Source organism: Coffea arabica, chromosome 2e, assembly GCF_036785885.1.
Source record: "Coffea arabica cultivar ET-39 chromosome 2e, Coffea Arabica ET-39 HiFi, whole genome shotgun sequence".
Classification (NCBI taxonomy): Eukaryota; Viridiplantae; Streptophyta; class Magnoliopsida; order Gentianales; family Rubiaceae; genus Coffea; species Coffea arabica.
This window is the reverse complement of record NC_092313.1, coordinates 35,510,904-35,529,659: the sequence shown is the minus strand read 5'-3', so window position 1 is coordinate 35,529,659 and position 18,756 is coordinate 35,510,904. Positions and strand designations below refer to the sequence as shown.

The 18,756-nt window shown below is 36.2% G+C and overlaps 1 protein-coding gene across 1 annotated transcript; it reads right to left on the bottom strand.

Annotated features, from left to right (window-relative positions):
- Positions 1–12,020: 12,020 nt before the first annotated feature.
- LOC113729015 (uncharacterized) lies at positions 12,021–12,794 on the bottom strand. Its single transcript, XM_027253345.2, has one exon. The coding sequence runs from the start codon at positions 12,792–12,794 to the stop codon at positions 12,021–12,023; it is 774 nt and encodes a 257-aa protein (XP_027109146.2).
- Positions 12,795–18,756: the final 5,962 nt, after the last annotated feature.

Below are 18,756 nucleotides of genomic sequence, written 5' to 3'. Positions count from 1 at the left end.
GTCTTTGTGAGCGTCTGACAGCTTTGGTCGATTTTGAAGGATCCTATCGAACGTCCAGTACTTCCGTCCGATAGCAGACAAAGAATTTGAAGGATTCAATCGGACGTTCGATGCTTGTGTCCGATCGAGGTCAGTGAGTTAGGGGAAATGTCTTATTTCCTTCGGACGTCCGGTGATTGAGTTCTTCATACGTCCGAAGTTGCGCAATGATTATCGGACATTCGATCCTGTCTTCACAAGCATCCAACAGCTTTCAGCAACTTTTGTTTCTTTCAATTGCACTTGATCTTTGAATCTGATTTGTTTCATAACTGAAAGTATATCTTGAAAAGATATTAGTATCATCTATTTGTTTTGTAAACATCAAAAGTTAGGGACTAAAATTAACATTCTCCCCCTTTTTTATGATGACAAAATAATAAATGGAAGAAAGAAAAAAGATTGAGTATAAGCTCCCCCTTACTCATTGCATCTATTTCTCCCCATTTTTGTCATCATAAGATGAGAGTAAAAAACAGCAACCATAATCCAGTAACAATAACAGAGAATCCAATATTCCAAACAAAAATAGAAAAATGATACCAGAATTCAGCAATTATCAACATACTAACATTCAACAATCATCAGCGAAAAAATAGAAAATTGATACCAAACAGAGAAATAACAATCAAAATAATTATAAAGCAAATCATCATTAGATCAACATTATTTTTTTTCTTTCCCTTTTTTTCATCGTAAAAATTCAGTAATATCCAAAAATATCAAGGAAAATTCAGTTCAAAGCATCAGAAACATCAAAAGAAAATTACAAAGAACATTATGAACAAAAATCTCACCAATCTTACCAATATCTCCTATTTCAATTGTTTTAGTTTTCATGCATCTCCAAATGTCACTTGCCACAAGACTTTGACTTAAGTTTTGATACATTGTGATGGATCATAGGTCATGTGTCTTGAACATTTACTGTCTATGAACCACTTTGATTCCTTAATAATGTTCACCAAGTTCACCTACTCAAGAGTTCAAGAACTAATATATGGTACCCAAAAACTTTTGGGTTCTTAAAAGTTAGTATCATGTTTAATTATTCACATGTATTTCATGTCTCTTCTCATGTTCCTCCTCACATAGCAATTGCTTTTCATATGACCTTTTTGACAACAAAAATTACACATAACCAACGAGTTATTTGTATAAACAGATTTAATAAATCTTACTTGTCTTCTCTTATAAACAGCAAAATCATTTGCACCAGAATTTATCTTCTTCTCATAAGTGCCAAGATGAGTCTTTGATTCATTCCTTTGAAAACAGTCTTATTTTTTATGTTGGAACAACTCATTTAAATTATCTATTCTTTTTTTCAAATCACTTTGTTCCTTTTTGAATATTTCACAAAGTCTTGTTTTTCTATCAAGCTTATTTTGTAAATCAATCTCATTCTTTTTCAAGAAATCATTTTCAGTTTTCAGATTTTTATTTTTTTTAAAAAGGCATGTATTATCCTGAAGAGGAAAACTGATTTTGTGTTTTAATTCCTTGTTTTTAACAAAAGATTCTTTCAAACTATCATGAAACTTTTTAACGAAAGATTCAAGTTCATCATCAGTTTCATCATCACTTTCAAATTGAGAGTTAGAAGTTGTTACCTCATTATCTTCAATGGCCATAAAAGCCAATTGAGCAGATTCTTCTTCCTCTTCAATTTCACCATCGGAGTTGCACTCATTCCATGTGAATTGGAAGTTGTTGAATCTTCATTTTCTTCCTTCTTTTTTCTTATTCATTGGACACTCACTCATGTATCAAAAGTTGGTCGCATTCATAGCATTTGTCACTTTATCAAATGTTGGCCTTATGCTTTCCTTTGTTTCTTACAATGTTGAATTGATTAGAATCTGAATTGCTAGATCCTTCTCTTGTAAATCTCTTTTTGTTGAGGATTCTCTTGAAACTTTGTGTGATGAGATCAAGATTATTGTCATCAACATCCAAATCTTCTCCATCTAATGAAACCGAATCATCTACATCTTGAGATGCTTTTAGATCAATGCTCCTTCTTACCTTTGCATCTTCTTTTTCTTGTACCTTAGACTTAAGTTTCAACTCATAAGATATTAGAGAATTAATAATAGATTCAATAGGCATAGAATTCAAACCTTTTGCCTCTTCAATACTAGTCACTTTACTTTCCTAATCATTAGACAAAGCATTCAAGATTTTTCTGATTTTCTCTCCTAAGATATATTCATTTTCCAAAATCTCTAAATCCTTAATAAGATCATTGAATCTACAATACATTTTATCAATATTTTCATGAGATTTCATCTTAAACGACTCATATTTTGTAACTAAGATGAATTTTTTTTGTTATCTAACATTCTCACTACCTTCATGAATTTCTTTCTATTTGTCCTAAATTTCTTTAGGTGACTTGCAACTTTTGACTCTAATAAATTTATTTGAGTTTAAATCACTATATAACACATTCATGACTTTTATATTTAAGGTGAGATGAGCTCTATCAACTGCAGTCAATTCATTTTTAGTTTTTGGTCTTGATCTATGAGTAATATCATCTACTATAGAGGCATCATATGGACCTTCATTAACAATAAATCATAATTCAATATCAATCGATTGCAAGAAGATAATCATTCTTTCTTTCTAACACACATAATTCGACCCATTAAACATAGGTGGTCTAATCACAGATTGTCCTTCCAAAAATATGGCATTGTTGGTTGTCATCTTTACTCCTAAGCCGCTTGAACTTAATCTCTAGGAGACCAAACTCTGATACCAATTGTAAGACGCGAAGACAACCTAAGAGGGGGGTGAATTAGGTTGATTAGAAAACTAATCAAGTTATGGGGGCACTTTTTGCTTAATATGAAATTTACCCTTTTTTTTAAATGATTACACAATGAATCAATCAATGAATGAACAATATCATTTGAGAGAAGTAGAAGAGATAAGCAATTTAAGGATCACAACATAACAATAAATAAATAAGAAGGGAAGAATTGCAAACCATTTGACTACCAAGTTCCTCTTGAACTTGTAGACCAATTCAAACAAGATTCTTCAAATTAACGAAATATAACCAATCTTGTGTATAAATGAAGGTTTATTTCCTCTTTGCCCCAATCTCCACTTGGTCAAGTTAGGAAGTTTTATTATCCCTCAAGACAACCCTCACAGAGTTACACTATTGAAGTATTAGCTCACAAATGAAAAGTTTACAACGAACTCCACACCACCAAAACTACAAATCTTCCTTGAAGAATATTTTCTCACTAAAATGACTCTAGATCTTTTGTATCTTCAGTGTGAAAAAGTTATTTGGAGTTTCTGACCATACTCTATTTATAGGAAACCAAGAAAGTGCTTCATTAATGCTTTCAACGAATAGAAAGTAGTTGAAAAGTCAACTAGCTGTTGGGAGTGTCGGACGTCAGGTACTCCTGTTTTTTGCGTCCGACAGCAGGGAATGAGTTTGAGAAATTTTCTTCAATTCTATCGGACGTCCGGTATTGTCTTTGTGAGTATCCGACAGCTTTCGTCGAGTTTGAAAGATCCTATCGGACGTCCGGTACTTCCGTCCGATAGCAAACAAAAAGTTTGAAAGATTCTTTCGGACGTCCGATGCTTGTGTCCGATCGAGGTCAGTGAGTTAGGGAGAATGTCTTATTTCCTTCGGACGTCCGGTGATGGAGTTCTTCATGCGTCCGAAATTGCGCAATGATTATCGGACGTCCGATCCTGTCTTCACAAGCGTCCGACAGTTTTCAGCAACTTTTGTTTCTTTCAATTGCACTTGATCTTTGAATCTGATTTGTTTCATAACTGAAAGTATATCTTGAAGAGATATTAGTATCATCTATTTGTTTTGTAAATATCAAAAGTTAGGGACTAAAATCAACAAATTACAATTACCTGATAGGAAGCAAGAAAAAAGTTTATTCTTCCAATATGGTACCTTTTATATTAAAAAGGAGTACAAATTTAATTGTTTCACAATCAAACACGAGTTTCTCAGTAAGGTTAATTATTTTCAATTATAAAAATTGTCTCTTAATATGAATTGTGAATGAAATACTTTTAAGTTCATGAAAAACTCCCTTTATGAGTACGAGTAACAAATGCATTTGGCAATTGAAAATTGAAAATTTTACAAATAATAAGTTATAAAAATTTCTGATTTTGGCACTTGATAATTTACTCCGTGGCTGGAGCTTTTGGCAGCATATTGAAAAATTTGGATTTCTATGTTTTTTGACAGTCAAGAGAGCAAGATATGGTTAACATCAAATAACCAAGGTTACTAGATATGGTTAACTCAAAATGATCCTGACCCTTCCTCATAAGTGTGACACATGTTGCACATTTTGTCAGGATCAAGCGCTTACCATTGCACCAAAAGCTATAGCTGTTAGCGAATGTGCAACTTTATTTTCTTAACCACAATAGCAGCGTAAAGCACGGTACCACGCTTGGCCAGCACCCCTAGGTGCCACGGGTTGGGCGGTTAGTCCCTTCGAGTTGGGATCTGAGGGATGTTGCTGATTAGGCCAACAATCCCTCCCCCAGCAACAGCCAGGGAGATTCGAACCCATGATCTCGCTCTGATACCACTTGTCAGGATCAAGCGCTTACCATTGCACCAAAAGCTATAGCTATTAGTGAAAGTGCAACTTTATTTCCTTAACCACAATGGCAGCGCAAAGCACCGTACCACACTCGGCCATCATGAGGAGCTACACCCCTGGGCGCCACGGGTTGGGTGGTTAGTCCCTTCGAGTCGAGATCTGAGGGATGTTGCTGATTAGGCCAACAATCCCTCCCCCAACAACAGCCAGGGAGACTCGAACATGAATGTTAGGAAGATAGCCTTACGTAATTGAAGTGTATGTGTTTGAGGAAATTGTGTCTTATTCATGTGCCAGATAAACATATAAATAGGAGAACTTACAACTGCAAATCCTAAAAAGATGGCAAATCAATATCTAAACTACTATGCTGATCCCCAGCAACTACACGGCTAGAACTAAGAAAACAAACCTCCACTACTGCTAACGACTAGAAGACTTATTCAACAGATATCTAACATTCCCTCCCATAAGCTGAATTATCCCATGCATTCAGTTTACATTTGTTACGACTCCCATCTTGTCTCGCATTCTTACAAAGTCTTCCAACTTGAGTGGTTTGGTCAGGACATCTGCAACTTGTTCTTGTGAACTGTAATGTAGTAGCTCAACCGTTCCGTTCCTTGTAAGTTCCCTCAGGAAGTGGAAGCGTACGTCTATGTGCTTACTTCTCCTATGCAGAACTGGATTCCTTGACAATTTGATAGTTGAGCTATTATCACAGTAGATAACTGTGGGATTTATTTGATTTCTTCCTACAGTTTCAAGTATTCTTCTGAGCCATACTGCCTGACATGAACTTTCTGTTGCGGCTATAAATTCTGCTTCGGTGGTTGATAGACTCACCACAGGCTGCTTCTTTGAGCTCCATGAGATAGTAGCCTCACTTAGCATAAACACGTAGCTAGATATGCTTTTCCTGTCTTCAACATCACTGGCATAGTCACTATCTGTGTAGCCCACCAGTTCTCTTCCTCTATTTCTCTGATAGAACAGTCCATATTCACTTGTTCCTTTGAGGTAGCGAATGATTCGCTTTATTGCTTGGAAATGAAGCTTCTTGGGATTATCCATGAATCGGCTGACTTTACTCACACTATACATGATATCTGGTCTCGTGGCAGTGGCATACATTAGGCTCCCGACCATTTGATTGTAAAGCATCTTGTCTACTCTTTTCCCGTCTTCATCCTTGCTTAGTTTACCTCCTAGAACCATTGGATTATGGACTGATTTCGAGTTTTCCATCCCAAATCTCTGTAGAAGATCTGCCATGCACTTCTTTTGACACACAAACATACCATCATCCTTCTGTGTTGCTTCAAGACCGAGGAAAAACTTCATTTTTCCTAAGTCGGTCATAGCAAACTCCAGTTTCATGGACCTCTTAAACTCCATCATCAACTTATCATCATTCCCTGCATAAATCAAATCATCCACATACAAACTTACCACCAGGATACTCGTCTTCTCCACCTTAGTAAATAATGTGGGTTCGTATTCATATTTTTCAAACCCATGGCTGAGAAAATACCCTTCAATGCGACTGTACCAAGCCCGAGGGGCCTGTTTTAATCCATATATAGCACGTTTCAGCTTGTATACTTTACCTTCTTCCCCTTTCCGCTCAAATCCCTGTGGTTGTTCGATATAGACATCTTCAGTTAATTCCCCATGTAGGAAGGCAGATTTTACGTCCAATTGGTAGATGGGCCATCCATGGTGAGCAGCTACGGCAATGACTAGCTGAATAGTCTCCATGCGAGCTACTGGGGCGAACACCTCTGTATAATCTATACCATGTTCTTGAGTATATCCTCGGACCACCAATCGTACCTTGTATTTGCTGACCTCTCCATTCTCATCACGCTTAGTTTTGAAGATTCACTTGACTTCAATCCTTTTAGCCCCAGCTGGGAGATCAGTTAAAAATCACATACCATTCTGTTCTATAACTTCAATTTCTTCTTGCATGGCTTTCCTCCATATAGGATTCTTTTCAGCTTCTTCAAAATGTACAGGATCATCTCTCCCGCTATTAATTCAAGGTCTTCTTCAGATAGCTCTTCACCTGTGAAATAATCCTGCATCCATGTTGGTGAAGTCCGTTGCCTTATTGAGGGAGGACGCTGCGATATGGTGGGTGGAAGCTGCGATTCTGGAGCTTCCTGCTGCTGCTGTGCCTCGTCTTTTTCTGTTTCCTACTCCTGATCATCGCACATTTCGCCATTACTTTCATTCCAATCCAAATCAGCTGCAATCGATGGTGCGCATTCTTCTTCCCAATTCCAGCATCTATCCTCTTCAAATATAACATCCCGACTAACAATTATCTTTCTGCTGATGGGATCAAAAAGTCGGTAAGCCTTGGATTCTTCATTGACTCCCAATAGAACACAGGTTGTACTTCGTTGATCCAATTTCCCTCGAGTGTTATCTGTCACATGCACATGGGCTATGCATCCGAAAACTTTAAAATATCCAACTAAAGGTTTTTGTCCACTCCAAACTTCCTCTGGTGTCTTGTTCTTCACTGCAAGCGTCGGACTCCTGATGAGAATGTGTATTGCCCAATTAACAGCTTCCGGCCAAAATATTTTTGGGATATTTTTCCCGAACATCATGCTTTGAACCATATTCATAAGGTACGATTCTTTCGCTCGGCAATGCCATTCTGCTGTGGTGAATATGTAGCCGTTGTAGACACCAAATTTTGATTTTTAGACTTATTTGATTCAATTTTAGCTTTTTATTTTATTTTATTTTATTTTATTTTATTTATGTTTCGTGTCTCTCATTTTATTTTAATCGATTTAAGAGCATTTTACACTAAATTTTAGGAAAAAGAAAAGGAAAAAGAAAAAAAAAAGGAAAAAACAATAAAAATGGCAAGTGGGAGGCATGCTTTGGGACAAGTGTCCATTTTTGTCTTGGACAACACATTACCTAGAGGGTGAGGTGTCTAGACACTTGTAGTGTTAGGATCAATTGGGAAATAAAAGAAAATCAAAAGAAAAAAGAAAGGAACGGATGCTAGGGTTTTAGGGAGAAAAGGGAGCAAAGGAAAGAATAGAGGGGGTGACGGCGGGATATCTGAGAGAGAAAGAAAAGGGCAGCGGGTGCTGAAAAATTGAAGGGGCTTCGAAAAACAGAAATAAGGAAGAAAAGCCAGAGGGAGGAGGCTTCGGAAAAGGCAAGGAAAATTGGAAAAAAGAGAGAAAAGAAAACGGGCGGCGGACGGCGAAACAAGGAAAAAGTAGAGGGAGCAAAAGAGGGGTTTTTCGGCCGTGCTATAGGAAAAACAGAGGGCCTCGTCTGAGAGGAAAAGAAAGGAAAGAATAAGAAAAGAGGGAGGCTTCGGCTGGAAAAAATGACAGAGCAAAAGAAGAGGAAAAAACAGAGGAAAAAGGAAGAACAAGAAGAAAGCTTCCTCTGGAAAAGAAACAGGGGGCTTCGTCTGATGAAAGAGGAAAGAAAACGAACGGAAAAAACAGAGAAAAGGCCTCAGCTAAAACAGAGTAACGGAAAACAGAGGGGAAGAAGTGAAGGGAAAACAGAGCAAGGGAACTCCATCTGAATAGCAGCCAGAACCGCCGCCGCTCATAGCTGCCGCCACCTCATAGAATCTACCATCATCGCCTGCAGAATTTCACCGAACAAGAGCATTGTAAGTTTTTCCTCTTCAAATTTCAGTTCTTGTCAAGCTTTTGAAATGGGTCTGCCATGGCATTTTTTTAGTGTAATTTTCCTGTTAATTGGTCCCAATTTCTGAATACACACGATGTATGTGTTTGATTTGGACTGAAATCTTTGTTTTCTGAACAATTTTTGGGCTGATTATAACCTCAGTTGAGCAAAAATTTGGTGAAATTTTAATACCCGTTTGTTGTTCGATAAAATGCCCAACCGAATATTGTGTTTGAAAGACGATTTGTTGAACTTCAGTTTCCATTCAAGCACAAATGTCGGAGCTTTCAAAGCATGTTTTTGTGTCCTTGTTAATGCAATTTTCTTGTTGATTGTTTATGGTATATAGGCTCTATGTGTCATTTGGACTGATTTATCTTGCGTTTCTGACAAATTTTGGGCTAGTCGCAACCTTCAATTTGAACAAAGAATTGCTGAAATTTTAATGCCCATTGGTTGTTTGATAGAATGTCCGAATGAAAATTTTGAACCAAAAAAAATGAGTCGTGTGTATTTTCTGTATGCGACTTAAGGGAAAACCTGGCCAGCTTGAAGCTGGCCAGAATCTGTGCGTTTGCCAGTCAGGAAGAGGAAGAGTAGCCATGAGCTTTTTGAAATTGATTTCGTCCATTTTGCGGTTCTTGTATCTTGCAATGTTGTGGTGTGGCCATGTAAAGCTGTTGAATCTTACATGTTCGGAAGTGCAGAAAGTAGAATGAAGAAGAAAGCTTCGATTCTGATTTGCATGATCCTTTTGAATTTTCGTTTTGGTCCTTCAATTTCCGCATAATTCCACTATGGCCCGAATAATTGAAAAAATCAATCAAATTGATCCCTCAAACTTTCCTTTTCCTTTCAATTGGATCCCCATTTTGTGAATATGGACTGTTTGGTTATTTAAATGCTTTTAATGGTTCAATTTCATAGTTACGTGGTTTTTTGAGATGCCTTGACCTTTTCTTTGTTTTTGGAGGGTAAAAAGTAATTTCGCTTCACTTGGCTACCATTGCAAGGAGAGGTAATCTCTATCTCCTTGAGTTTATTTTTCCTACGTGCTCCTATATGTTTTTGTGTGAATATGCATGCTTTAATTCATTTTTTTTATTTTTATTAATGGTTTAATTGCTTGATTCGTTTTCGTTATTTCGCTTGCTTTAATTAAGCAAGTCATTTGAAAGGCACTTGAATGCCGCAATTGTAATAGTTAGGCTATTATATCATTTCATTTAATTCCTTCCCCCTTTTAGATTGTAGTAGGCTCCCCCCCCTCAATGTAATAGTTAGGGCTTTATTGCTTTATTTGCTTTGCATGATTTGCATGCTTATGTGCTATGTGTTTAATCGCTTTCCTTAGGTTTTTGCATCTAGATAAGCATGCTTATATGCTACGTGCTATGTGGAACTAGGTGTTTTGCATGTCTACTTGCTTTTAGTATTATACTTGTTATGTGGATGGAATGCACGTTATCGTGGCTAGTCCAATGCTAGTCATGGTTACTTATTCCCGATCGCTCACAAGTCCAATGCTTGTGAGAGAGCGTTAGTAAAAGGCTAGTCCAATGCTAGACCCAATAGGGCCGTCCCTCGCTAGAACATACTCGCATGCCCTCACTACATTTTCATGCATTTTTCTTAGTATTTTTACATTTTTGCGTGATCCTTTCCCCTTTCCCACATTCAAAGTATGATCTTTAGGATTTTGCATTTCACTCCAGTCATTAGGGTCATTTGCCTGATTAGATTAGGGAGTCACCCTTCTGGTAAGGGGAATGGACGAGTTTGGCTACATATAGCCTTAGCACGCTCATTCTTTTTCTAACCAAAAGGCAAATCAAAAGTCACGATTTAGGGTCTCCCCGTACCCATCTTGCTTGCATTCCTCTAGGGTTCATGCATTTCATTCATCCACTATCATTTTGCACTCTCACTTCATATTCTATTCCTTTTCCCATATTTTTCACTTCACACAACTCTTATTTTGCACATTTTTCACTTTAGCACTTGCACTTTACATACTACTACTGAGCACACATGCACTTCACGTTATCACTGTACATACCTCACCTTGCACACCCATTTACACACTCCCACTTACACACTATTATCTTTTATATTTTGCTCACTTCACACAAGCTCATGTTTTCACATTGCGTACATTCATTTCATTCATTTGTTCGTCATTAGCATTACTCGTGACCTCTTAAAGGGCTTATCCTTGGCTATCACAACTCATGTGATCTAGTCCGATCGAGCCTCTAAGAGATATTTGTCCCTTTTGATTCATCATTAGATTTAGGATTGCATCTATGTTAGTCACATCCAAATGCGATGCATCTTTGGCTAGAAATTAGGAAAATCATGACTAAATCATGCAACTAGCTTAGGCTAGATTGAGAGGGTGCCTTAGACATTGTCTTTGCCTTCCCTCTCTTCAACCGCGACCCCCGAACCATTTTCTCTGATTTATCGTAGATTTTGGAGTCAATCTAAAAAGGTTTTTTTTACATTTTTAAATTCACATTTTTTGGGTGACTTGGTACACCCTAACTCGATACCAAGTGGCGACTCCTACACTCTTATCAAAACCTTTTTAGATTACTATTTTGGCCAAACCGTCGCATTTCAAAATCCCATGGCCTTTTTCTTTTTCACACACATCACTATTTTTCAAACCATATCTCACTCACTTATTATATTATATTTATTTTTATAAAAAAATGGGGCGCGACAGCCGTAAGCTGCCTTTTTATCCCATGTTCAACACAGAAATTTAAGAATGCTGATGAGGTGAACTCGCCACCATGGTCTGTACGCAGACTTTAATTGGCAGTCCTGCTTCAACCGTGACTTTGAACTCCTTGAAGATTGCAAATGCTTCAGATTTTTCATGCAAGAAATACACCCATGTCTTTCGGTTGCAATCGTCGATGAAGGTGATGAAGTATCTCTTGTTGCTATTTGAGATTGGTTAAATGAGACCACATAAATCGAAGTGAATCAATTGTAGTGGCAGCTCTGCTCTCCATGTACTCTTCTTAGGAAAGGGATCCCGGTGTTGTTTCCCGAGTAGACAGTCTTTGCACACTCTTGATGGTTTTGTTAGTTGCGGCAGCCCCAACACCATCTCCTTCTGTTGTAGCATTAAAGACTCTTGAAACTCAAGTGACCATATCGACAATGCCATAGTTGGCCAATATCTTCCGTTACCGTATTGAAGCAAGTCGTTCCTGTTGGTAGAGGCACTGCTGCAACCTTGAACATGCGATTGAAGGACATGGCTGATTCCATAATAACACATCTCTCAGGATGATATACTTTGCAACTGTTGCGTTGAATAAGCACGGCTAGACCCTTCTCTTGGAGCTGTCCGATACTTAGCAAGTTGTTTTTCAATTCAGGCACAAAAAATACTTCTGTTATAACCTGTACTTGATTGTTGATTTGCAGCCGCACATTTCCTTTTCCTTTTACCACCAAATTTGCATTGTTCCCGAGCTTCACGTTATCAGAGAATTGCTCATTAAAGTCTGCAAAATATTCCTTTCGATTGCACATGTGATTGCTGCAGCCGGAGTCCAGGAACCAAACATCACTCTTGAATTGTTTGTCTCCAACCTGGGCCATCAGTGGCATCTCTTCAGAAACTTTTGTATGGTTGCTTTCCTTGCTCTAACATTCCTACTGGAAGTGCCCTAACTTGTGGCAGTTGTAGCACTCGACAGTGGATTTGTCAAAGTTTGTCCTTCCACGTCCACGTCCTCGTCCTCGATAGCCTCCACGACCTCGGCCTCGATTTGCAATCCCCTCGTGAGTCACCTTCAAGGCTTGTTCCTCGTCCAAGCTGCTCATTCTTTGCTCATGCATGAGCAAACTGCTTTGCAGTTCATCTATAGATATGTTACTGGTGTCTTGTGCTTCCTCAATGGAGCAGACCATATAATTGAATTTCGGAGTCATAGATCGCAGAATTTTCTCCACCACTGCTATGTCGCCTTTGTTTTCATCGTTGGCCTTCATCTTGTTTGCAATCCTAAGTGTTCGTGCAAAGTATTCATTCACCGTCTCTCCAGTCTTCATGTGAAGTGTCTCAAATTCCTTCCTCAAAGCCTGGAGTTGCGCTCTCTTAACGCACGTTGAACCTTGATACTTCTGCTTTACAGAGTCCCATATGTCCTTGGACGTGTCTTTCTTGAGGATTGTCTCAAGAATGGATCGATCCACGGCTTGGAAGAAATAATTCTTCACCTTCAGGTCCTTTAGCTTCTGTTCATCTATTTGGCACTGTTGCTCCTCCGTGATTGCCTTTTCAGAAGGTACTTCTGGTACACCTTTTTCCACCAAGTGCCAGTATTCTTTTGACCTTAGGAAATTCTCCATCAGCATTGCCCAATGGTCATAGCATCCATTGAACTTGGGAATTGAAGGTTGCACGAACATACTTTCTATTGCCATCACTTTTTCTCACTCAATTTTTACCTAGCTGCTGCTATGACGTATCAGGCCTGAACCAGGCTCTGGTACCAGAATGTTAGGAAGATAGCCTTATGTAACTGAAGTGTATGTGTTTGAGGGAATTGAGTGTCTTATTCATGTGCCAGATAAACATATAAATAGGAGAACTTACAACTGCAAATCCTAAAAAGATGGCAAATCAATATCTAAACTACTCTGCTGATCCCCAGCAACTACACGGCTAGAACTAAGGAAACAAACCTCCAGTACTGCTAACGACTAAAAGACTTATTCAACAGATATCTAACACATTTACAAGTGTATTGAGGGAAATGGAGAGATTTTCCATATAGAGGAGCCACTGGTGGGTGCTCGAGACAAGGGTGGAGGGTGGCGGTCCAGTGGTGGGGAGGGAAGAGATGGGTTGTATTGGAGAATTGTGGGGTTATATTTTGAGGTGTTTTTTGTGAGTATTATTGTAAATTTGTATTCCAAATACAAATTTTTGGCCATGCAGGCCCATTGTCTAACAAGCATAAATTTAAGCCATTTAAGCTTCTTTTACTGACTTGTTTTAATTCAAATTATTTCATATTTTGCATACTTATGTTCGAAGTCTGGATAGTGAAACTCTAAGAAATGCAATCTTTGTGGGCATTCTTTGAATTCTGAGTACGATAATTACCTATTTCATTTTTTTTTTGGAAAAATTTGCATATGAAATACTTGATTAAAGAAGATAGGGAAACAAGAGAAGATGGAGAATTTTACACACACACACACACACACACATATATATATATATAAAGATGTTTATTTTAGGGTCTGTAAGCAAAAAGAGCAATTGAGGAAAAGGATGGTGAATGGTGCTTAATACTGTGCAATTAATTAGAAGGAAAGGCATGGTAAACCTTTCAAGACCTCCTATCAATAATTTAGTGCACCTATATACAATCTTTTTTTTTTTTTTTTTACCATAAGTGGAGAGGTTTGAATTTGAAATCTCTCACTTACATTCTCTTTTTGAATCACTTGCTTCATCCCTTCCTCTACACATACATGCAATTTTCTACTCGTTTGTCAACTTGGACAATGGACATTAGAACCTCAAATTTTTAATCTTTAACATGAAATCGGTAATTAATAATTTTTTTCTTTCCATTTTTCAATAGAGTTATTAGGTTTTTACCGGTTGTGATTCTTAATATTGACTTTTAGGAATCCAAATCGAACTAAACTGGACCACTAAAGGAAAAAAATTTAGCGAAGGATACTTGAAACTTTTCGTTGAAGTACTTTCTTAGTTTCTTTCTGTGATTCAGCTGTCATTAAAAGGAGAAGATGATATTTCACTATTGTCGTAAAAACTGGCTTGCTTTTTTATAATTAAAAGTCAATTGAGCTGTCTAATCGTCATTAGGTCAACAACCTTTACCTTTCAACTGCTTTAGTTGGGGCATGCAATGGACCTCTATTTTCCCTCCCGTTAAAGCATGATGATTAAGATAGAAGTGTACTTAGTTCACACGTGTCGTCAACTATGTGGCACTGATTGCGTGCGTTTTTATTTCTTCAAAGTTGATTTCATTTATTTAAGACAATAATTATGCATGGGATTACTTCATCATGCCAAAGATGTATGTCAAATCCACATGTCATTGCAAATATATGACAAAAAGTTAACTAAATAAATAAGTTTAGGATTTATTTCACTTTTCACCCTTCCATTATACTTGAATTTGCACTTTGGTCTCTAAACTTAAAATGAGATATTTTAGTCTCTGAAAATATAAAATGCGTCCCATTTTAAGACCATCTGACTTTAGTTCTTAAATTATAAAAGCTATCCTACTTCAATTTTTTTAAAAGTATGAAATCTTATATTTCAGTTATTAAAGTATAAAAGTTATCCTACTTAAATATAAATTTGAACTTCCATTTTTCTCAAGTAAGCTTCACAAATTCCATAACATGCCAATTTAGCTCTCTAGAGATTATATATATAGTGAAAAGAGTAGAGTAAAAGATTGGAATTGGTTTTTAGCGACGTTTCATAGACGGTTTGCGATAGCTAGTATACTGGAAATTTGTTTAAAGTGCTTGATTCATTTTAAATCAAGGACAGTTATGTTTAATCGATAAATACAAACATGATAGCTCCTAAATTTCAAGTGGGGAACCATCTTTTAACCATATAAAACTTACGTTAATTTTTCAAATGAAAAAAAGTAAAAGCTTAAGGACTACGACACATCCAAAGAAAGATTTATAGGGTCCTTACCACTAATTCATTAATCTGTTTAAAACGAATATTCTATCTTCTATGCTTTCTAATTACCCATTTTTCGCTTCCCACACATCCTTATCCTTCTCTTTGCTTTATAAAAGACATTCAAAAAGGTTAAAATAAAAAAGGAAAAAAAAAGAGATAAAAAATTGTGACTTTATTTTAGTGATAAAATATCAGATATTGATCATTTGTAGCCTTCAATAAGTGAAAATGTGGAATAACTTTCAAATAGTTTGCGTATGGTATACTGGTTCTTAATTGCTTTATTATGAGTCCTTTAAAAAATGCTTCAAGGCCAGTCAATTCATGGATACCCCAACTGAATCCCTTCTCTAAATTAGATGAATTGATGTTATCATGAATGAGAAATATTGGACATCAATTCTTATTATTATAATAAACGTTCTTTTCTCATTTGATATCTTATTGTCGGTCGCATCCCTATCCGAGAAAACCTAGGACACGCAATCCATTGTAATGGATCGATATCGTTAATTTTTAAACAAGTGAAAAGATGGGATTTAAGAGATGGAACACGTAATCCATAGCAATGGATCCATACTGTTAATTTTTAAGCAATGGAAGGATGGAATTTAAACAAAGGAATGGACGAAGGAGGATTTGGATCCAAAATCTCTAAATTTTGAGATTTTAAACTTTAGCATGGGATTTAAGAAATGGGAGTGAGGAAGAAGTTTTTGGACCAAAAACTTTCTAAGATCTCAAATTTCACCACCACACCAAAACCGTTTGGATATAGATAAGAGAATAAAGAAGATCCGCCACAGAAAAAGAGTCCACAAATATGAGACATATACATATAGATCTGATATCAATAGATATAACAGATCTAAAAAAATACAAATAAAGATAATATTGATATAACAGATCTAAGAAAATAATACAAATAAAGATAATATTTATACTCCTATATATCTTCTATTCGGATGAATCACTGTAACCCAATACATCAGTATATGTTTGCTAATAATCAGATCTGATTAAAACTGGTTCAAGTTCAAAAAGAAATTTAAATTTGACAATAATGGAAAAATTGCAGTTCTGAGAAACTAGATTCTAAATTTATAAAATCTCAAATTTCACAAAGATAAAAACATGAAAAACTCTCACAAGGAAAAAACTCATAAGAGCATAAAACTCTTATTAAAATAATTTAGAAGAGAAGAAACTCTCATTAGGAGATCTTAGAAGAGAAGAATCTCTCATTAGGAATTTTAGAAGAGAATTTATTCAAATAAGAGAAACTAAAAACTATAAAGAGTATTTCCTCCCATGCAGAAAGATCAGATTTGGTCTCTCTCCCATGGGAGAGATGAAGAAAATCTTGATTGGAAGCGTTCTAGAGAGAAGGGAGAGAAAAAAGTTTTAGAAAGAATGGTAATATTACTTGGTTAAATAAATATTTACAACCTTTTTCAACTATAGATGCTACCGTATGGGAGAAGTAGAATGATAATTCTTTTATTTTTCTAATCCTTTGGCTGACATTGAATTAATTGTTTTCTTACTGAGCTACGCAAGTCAATAAGAGTTTATTCTAGAAAGAATTTGTTCTTTACAACCGAAAAAATTTACAAATTTCAAATAAATTCTAAGTTTCGAAGTTCCAAATGTGAGATTGAAAACTACTTTGTTAAAACCTCGTACTTTTGGCTCACCATCCGCGGGCCGTGAGATATCAATTCCGATGGCGAAATTCAGTTATACCTTCCTTGCGCTTAGGGCATGCCGACGGGTCAAACTGTCCCAGTCGATTGTGATCTATGGAGGGGGAGGAAGTAAACGGTTGCATTGACAGTCATTACAAACAACCTGCAACCTTTTAAATAGATTAAAAGTAGTAATTAATCACAAATAATTAGTAAAAATTTGTAAAATGGATGCAATTTTATGAGAAAAATATGTTGGAAATAGTTAGTAATGAATCTCACATCGAAAAGACATGAAGAATATAAGAGATTTATAATCAAGTGCACACCTATTCAAATCAATTTGGATAATAGGAAATTTTGGAGGAAAACTTCAAAATTTCATATGCATTTGTCATGTTGACTATTAAATTAAAATATAAATTTAATGGTCAAAAGATTGGCACTTGGGATTTCCTAACTAAACGGTTTCCTTTTAGGGGTTGCATCTGATGATACAACACATACAACCGTTAAGTGTCCATTCATTTGCAAAAGGTACCTATTCATGAAGAAATACGTTTTCAAAAGACATGACATTTCTTTTGAGGTATCTGAATCTTATAAATAATAGTGTCCAGATCATAGAGGCCTCACTTTTACTTTCTTACTATTCTTCTATTTTCGTTCAAGACAATATTCTCTAAATCGTCTTGGGAGAGTTTCTGCACACTACTGTGTGAAAATTCTGATTGGCTTTGTTATTTCTAGAGGGAGTTGCTGCAAACCCGGTAGTAGAATAGTGGGAACAAATTTCCTTAAGGAAAGTGAATTTTCACGTCAAAGCCGTATTTTATTGTTGTAGTTATTACTATTTTCCTAACAAAATATACAATTATGCCAAAATTTTGTAACGTAATTTAAGCTTTACTTTGAAATTTCCTGTGTTATGGCAAAGTCACAGCCATCAATTTAAGAGACAGTTCTTTAATTTGTCACACTCATCCCCTGCTGCATAATATTTGTTTGGATTGTGTTTTATTTCTCCAATTTTATCTGCTTACATCATCATTACAATTTTCAATACACCTTTTTATCTTCTCAATTACCTTTTTATCTCACACACATCACGTCACAAAAAGTGCTACAGTAAAAATATTCCAAATAAAACACAATCCAAACAAAGCAAAATTTCATACCAATAAAGGCATTTTCCTGCTAGGAAGCAAAGTAACAAGCGAACATCCAATAGTAGGCGGATTTGACTTTTGAGCTCAATTTTCTTGTTTATTGGTAAAATTTTCGATTTTCTCTAATAAAAATTTGCCTACAAATAAGTCAATTTTCTATTGCTTCTGTACAAAATTAAGTGCCAAAAAGTTTTAAACGTTAAAAAATATAAAAAAGATTCTCCGTAATTAATGAATGGCAAGCCAAAAAAGTTCATACCTCAATTAGTCATCTCAGTGGTGCTTTCACTTTTCCAGTTTACACGGGTGAAGGACCTCAATTACAATTTACAAGACACGAGTTAGTGCTCAAACTGTTTTCCTTTTTCCAAATGCCAAACAACATACTTTTCAAAAAAAAAAAAAATGGCGTTAAGATTAAGAAGGAGGAGCGTATCATTTACTGCACCCGGACGCTCCTGGAGGTCCTACAGCCGACTCCTTTTTGGCCGACCATGATATCAGACTTTTGGAAAAGCACTGCACACGTTAGACCAACCACTTTGGCTACTCGGTCTAGTCGGTCTACGATCAACAATGTACCACAGAATACAAACTTTGTCCTCTGCATATTCTTTTTTTACTTTTCTTTTTGCTTTCTTTTTTTCTTTTTATATGGGTATAATAGACGTGGTTCGTGTGTTTCTGAAAATAAAAAAGAAAATTTTCTTTCTTTCTTTCTTTTTTTTTATTTAGAAAATTTTTCCGAGTTTATCTCATTTAGAGATGTTATAAAATACTATTTTTTTTTGAAAAGTTGAAGTTATACGAAGGGAATATTTAAATGCCAGGAA

What these genes read in the sequence shown, in the direction of transcription:
- LOC113729015 (XM_027253345.2), bottom strand. Translation starts at nt 12,794, where the DNA reads ATGGCAATAGAAAGTATGTTCGTGCAACCTTCAATTCCCAAGTTCAAT.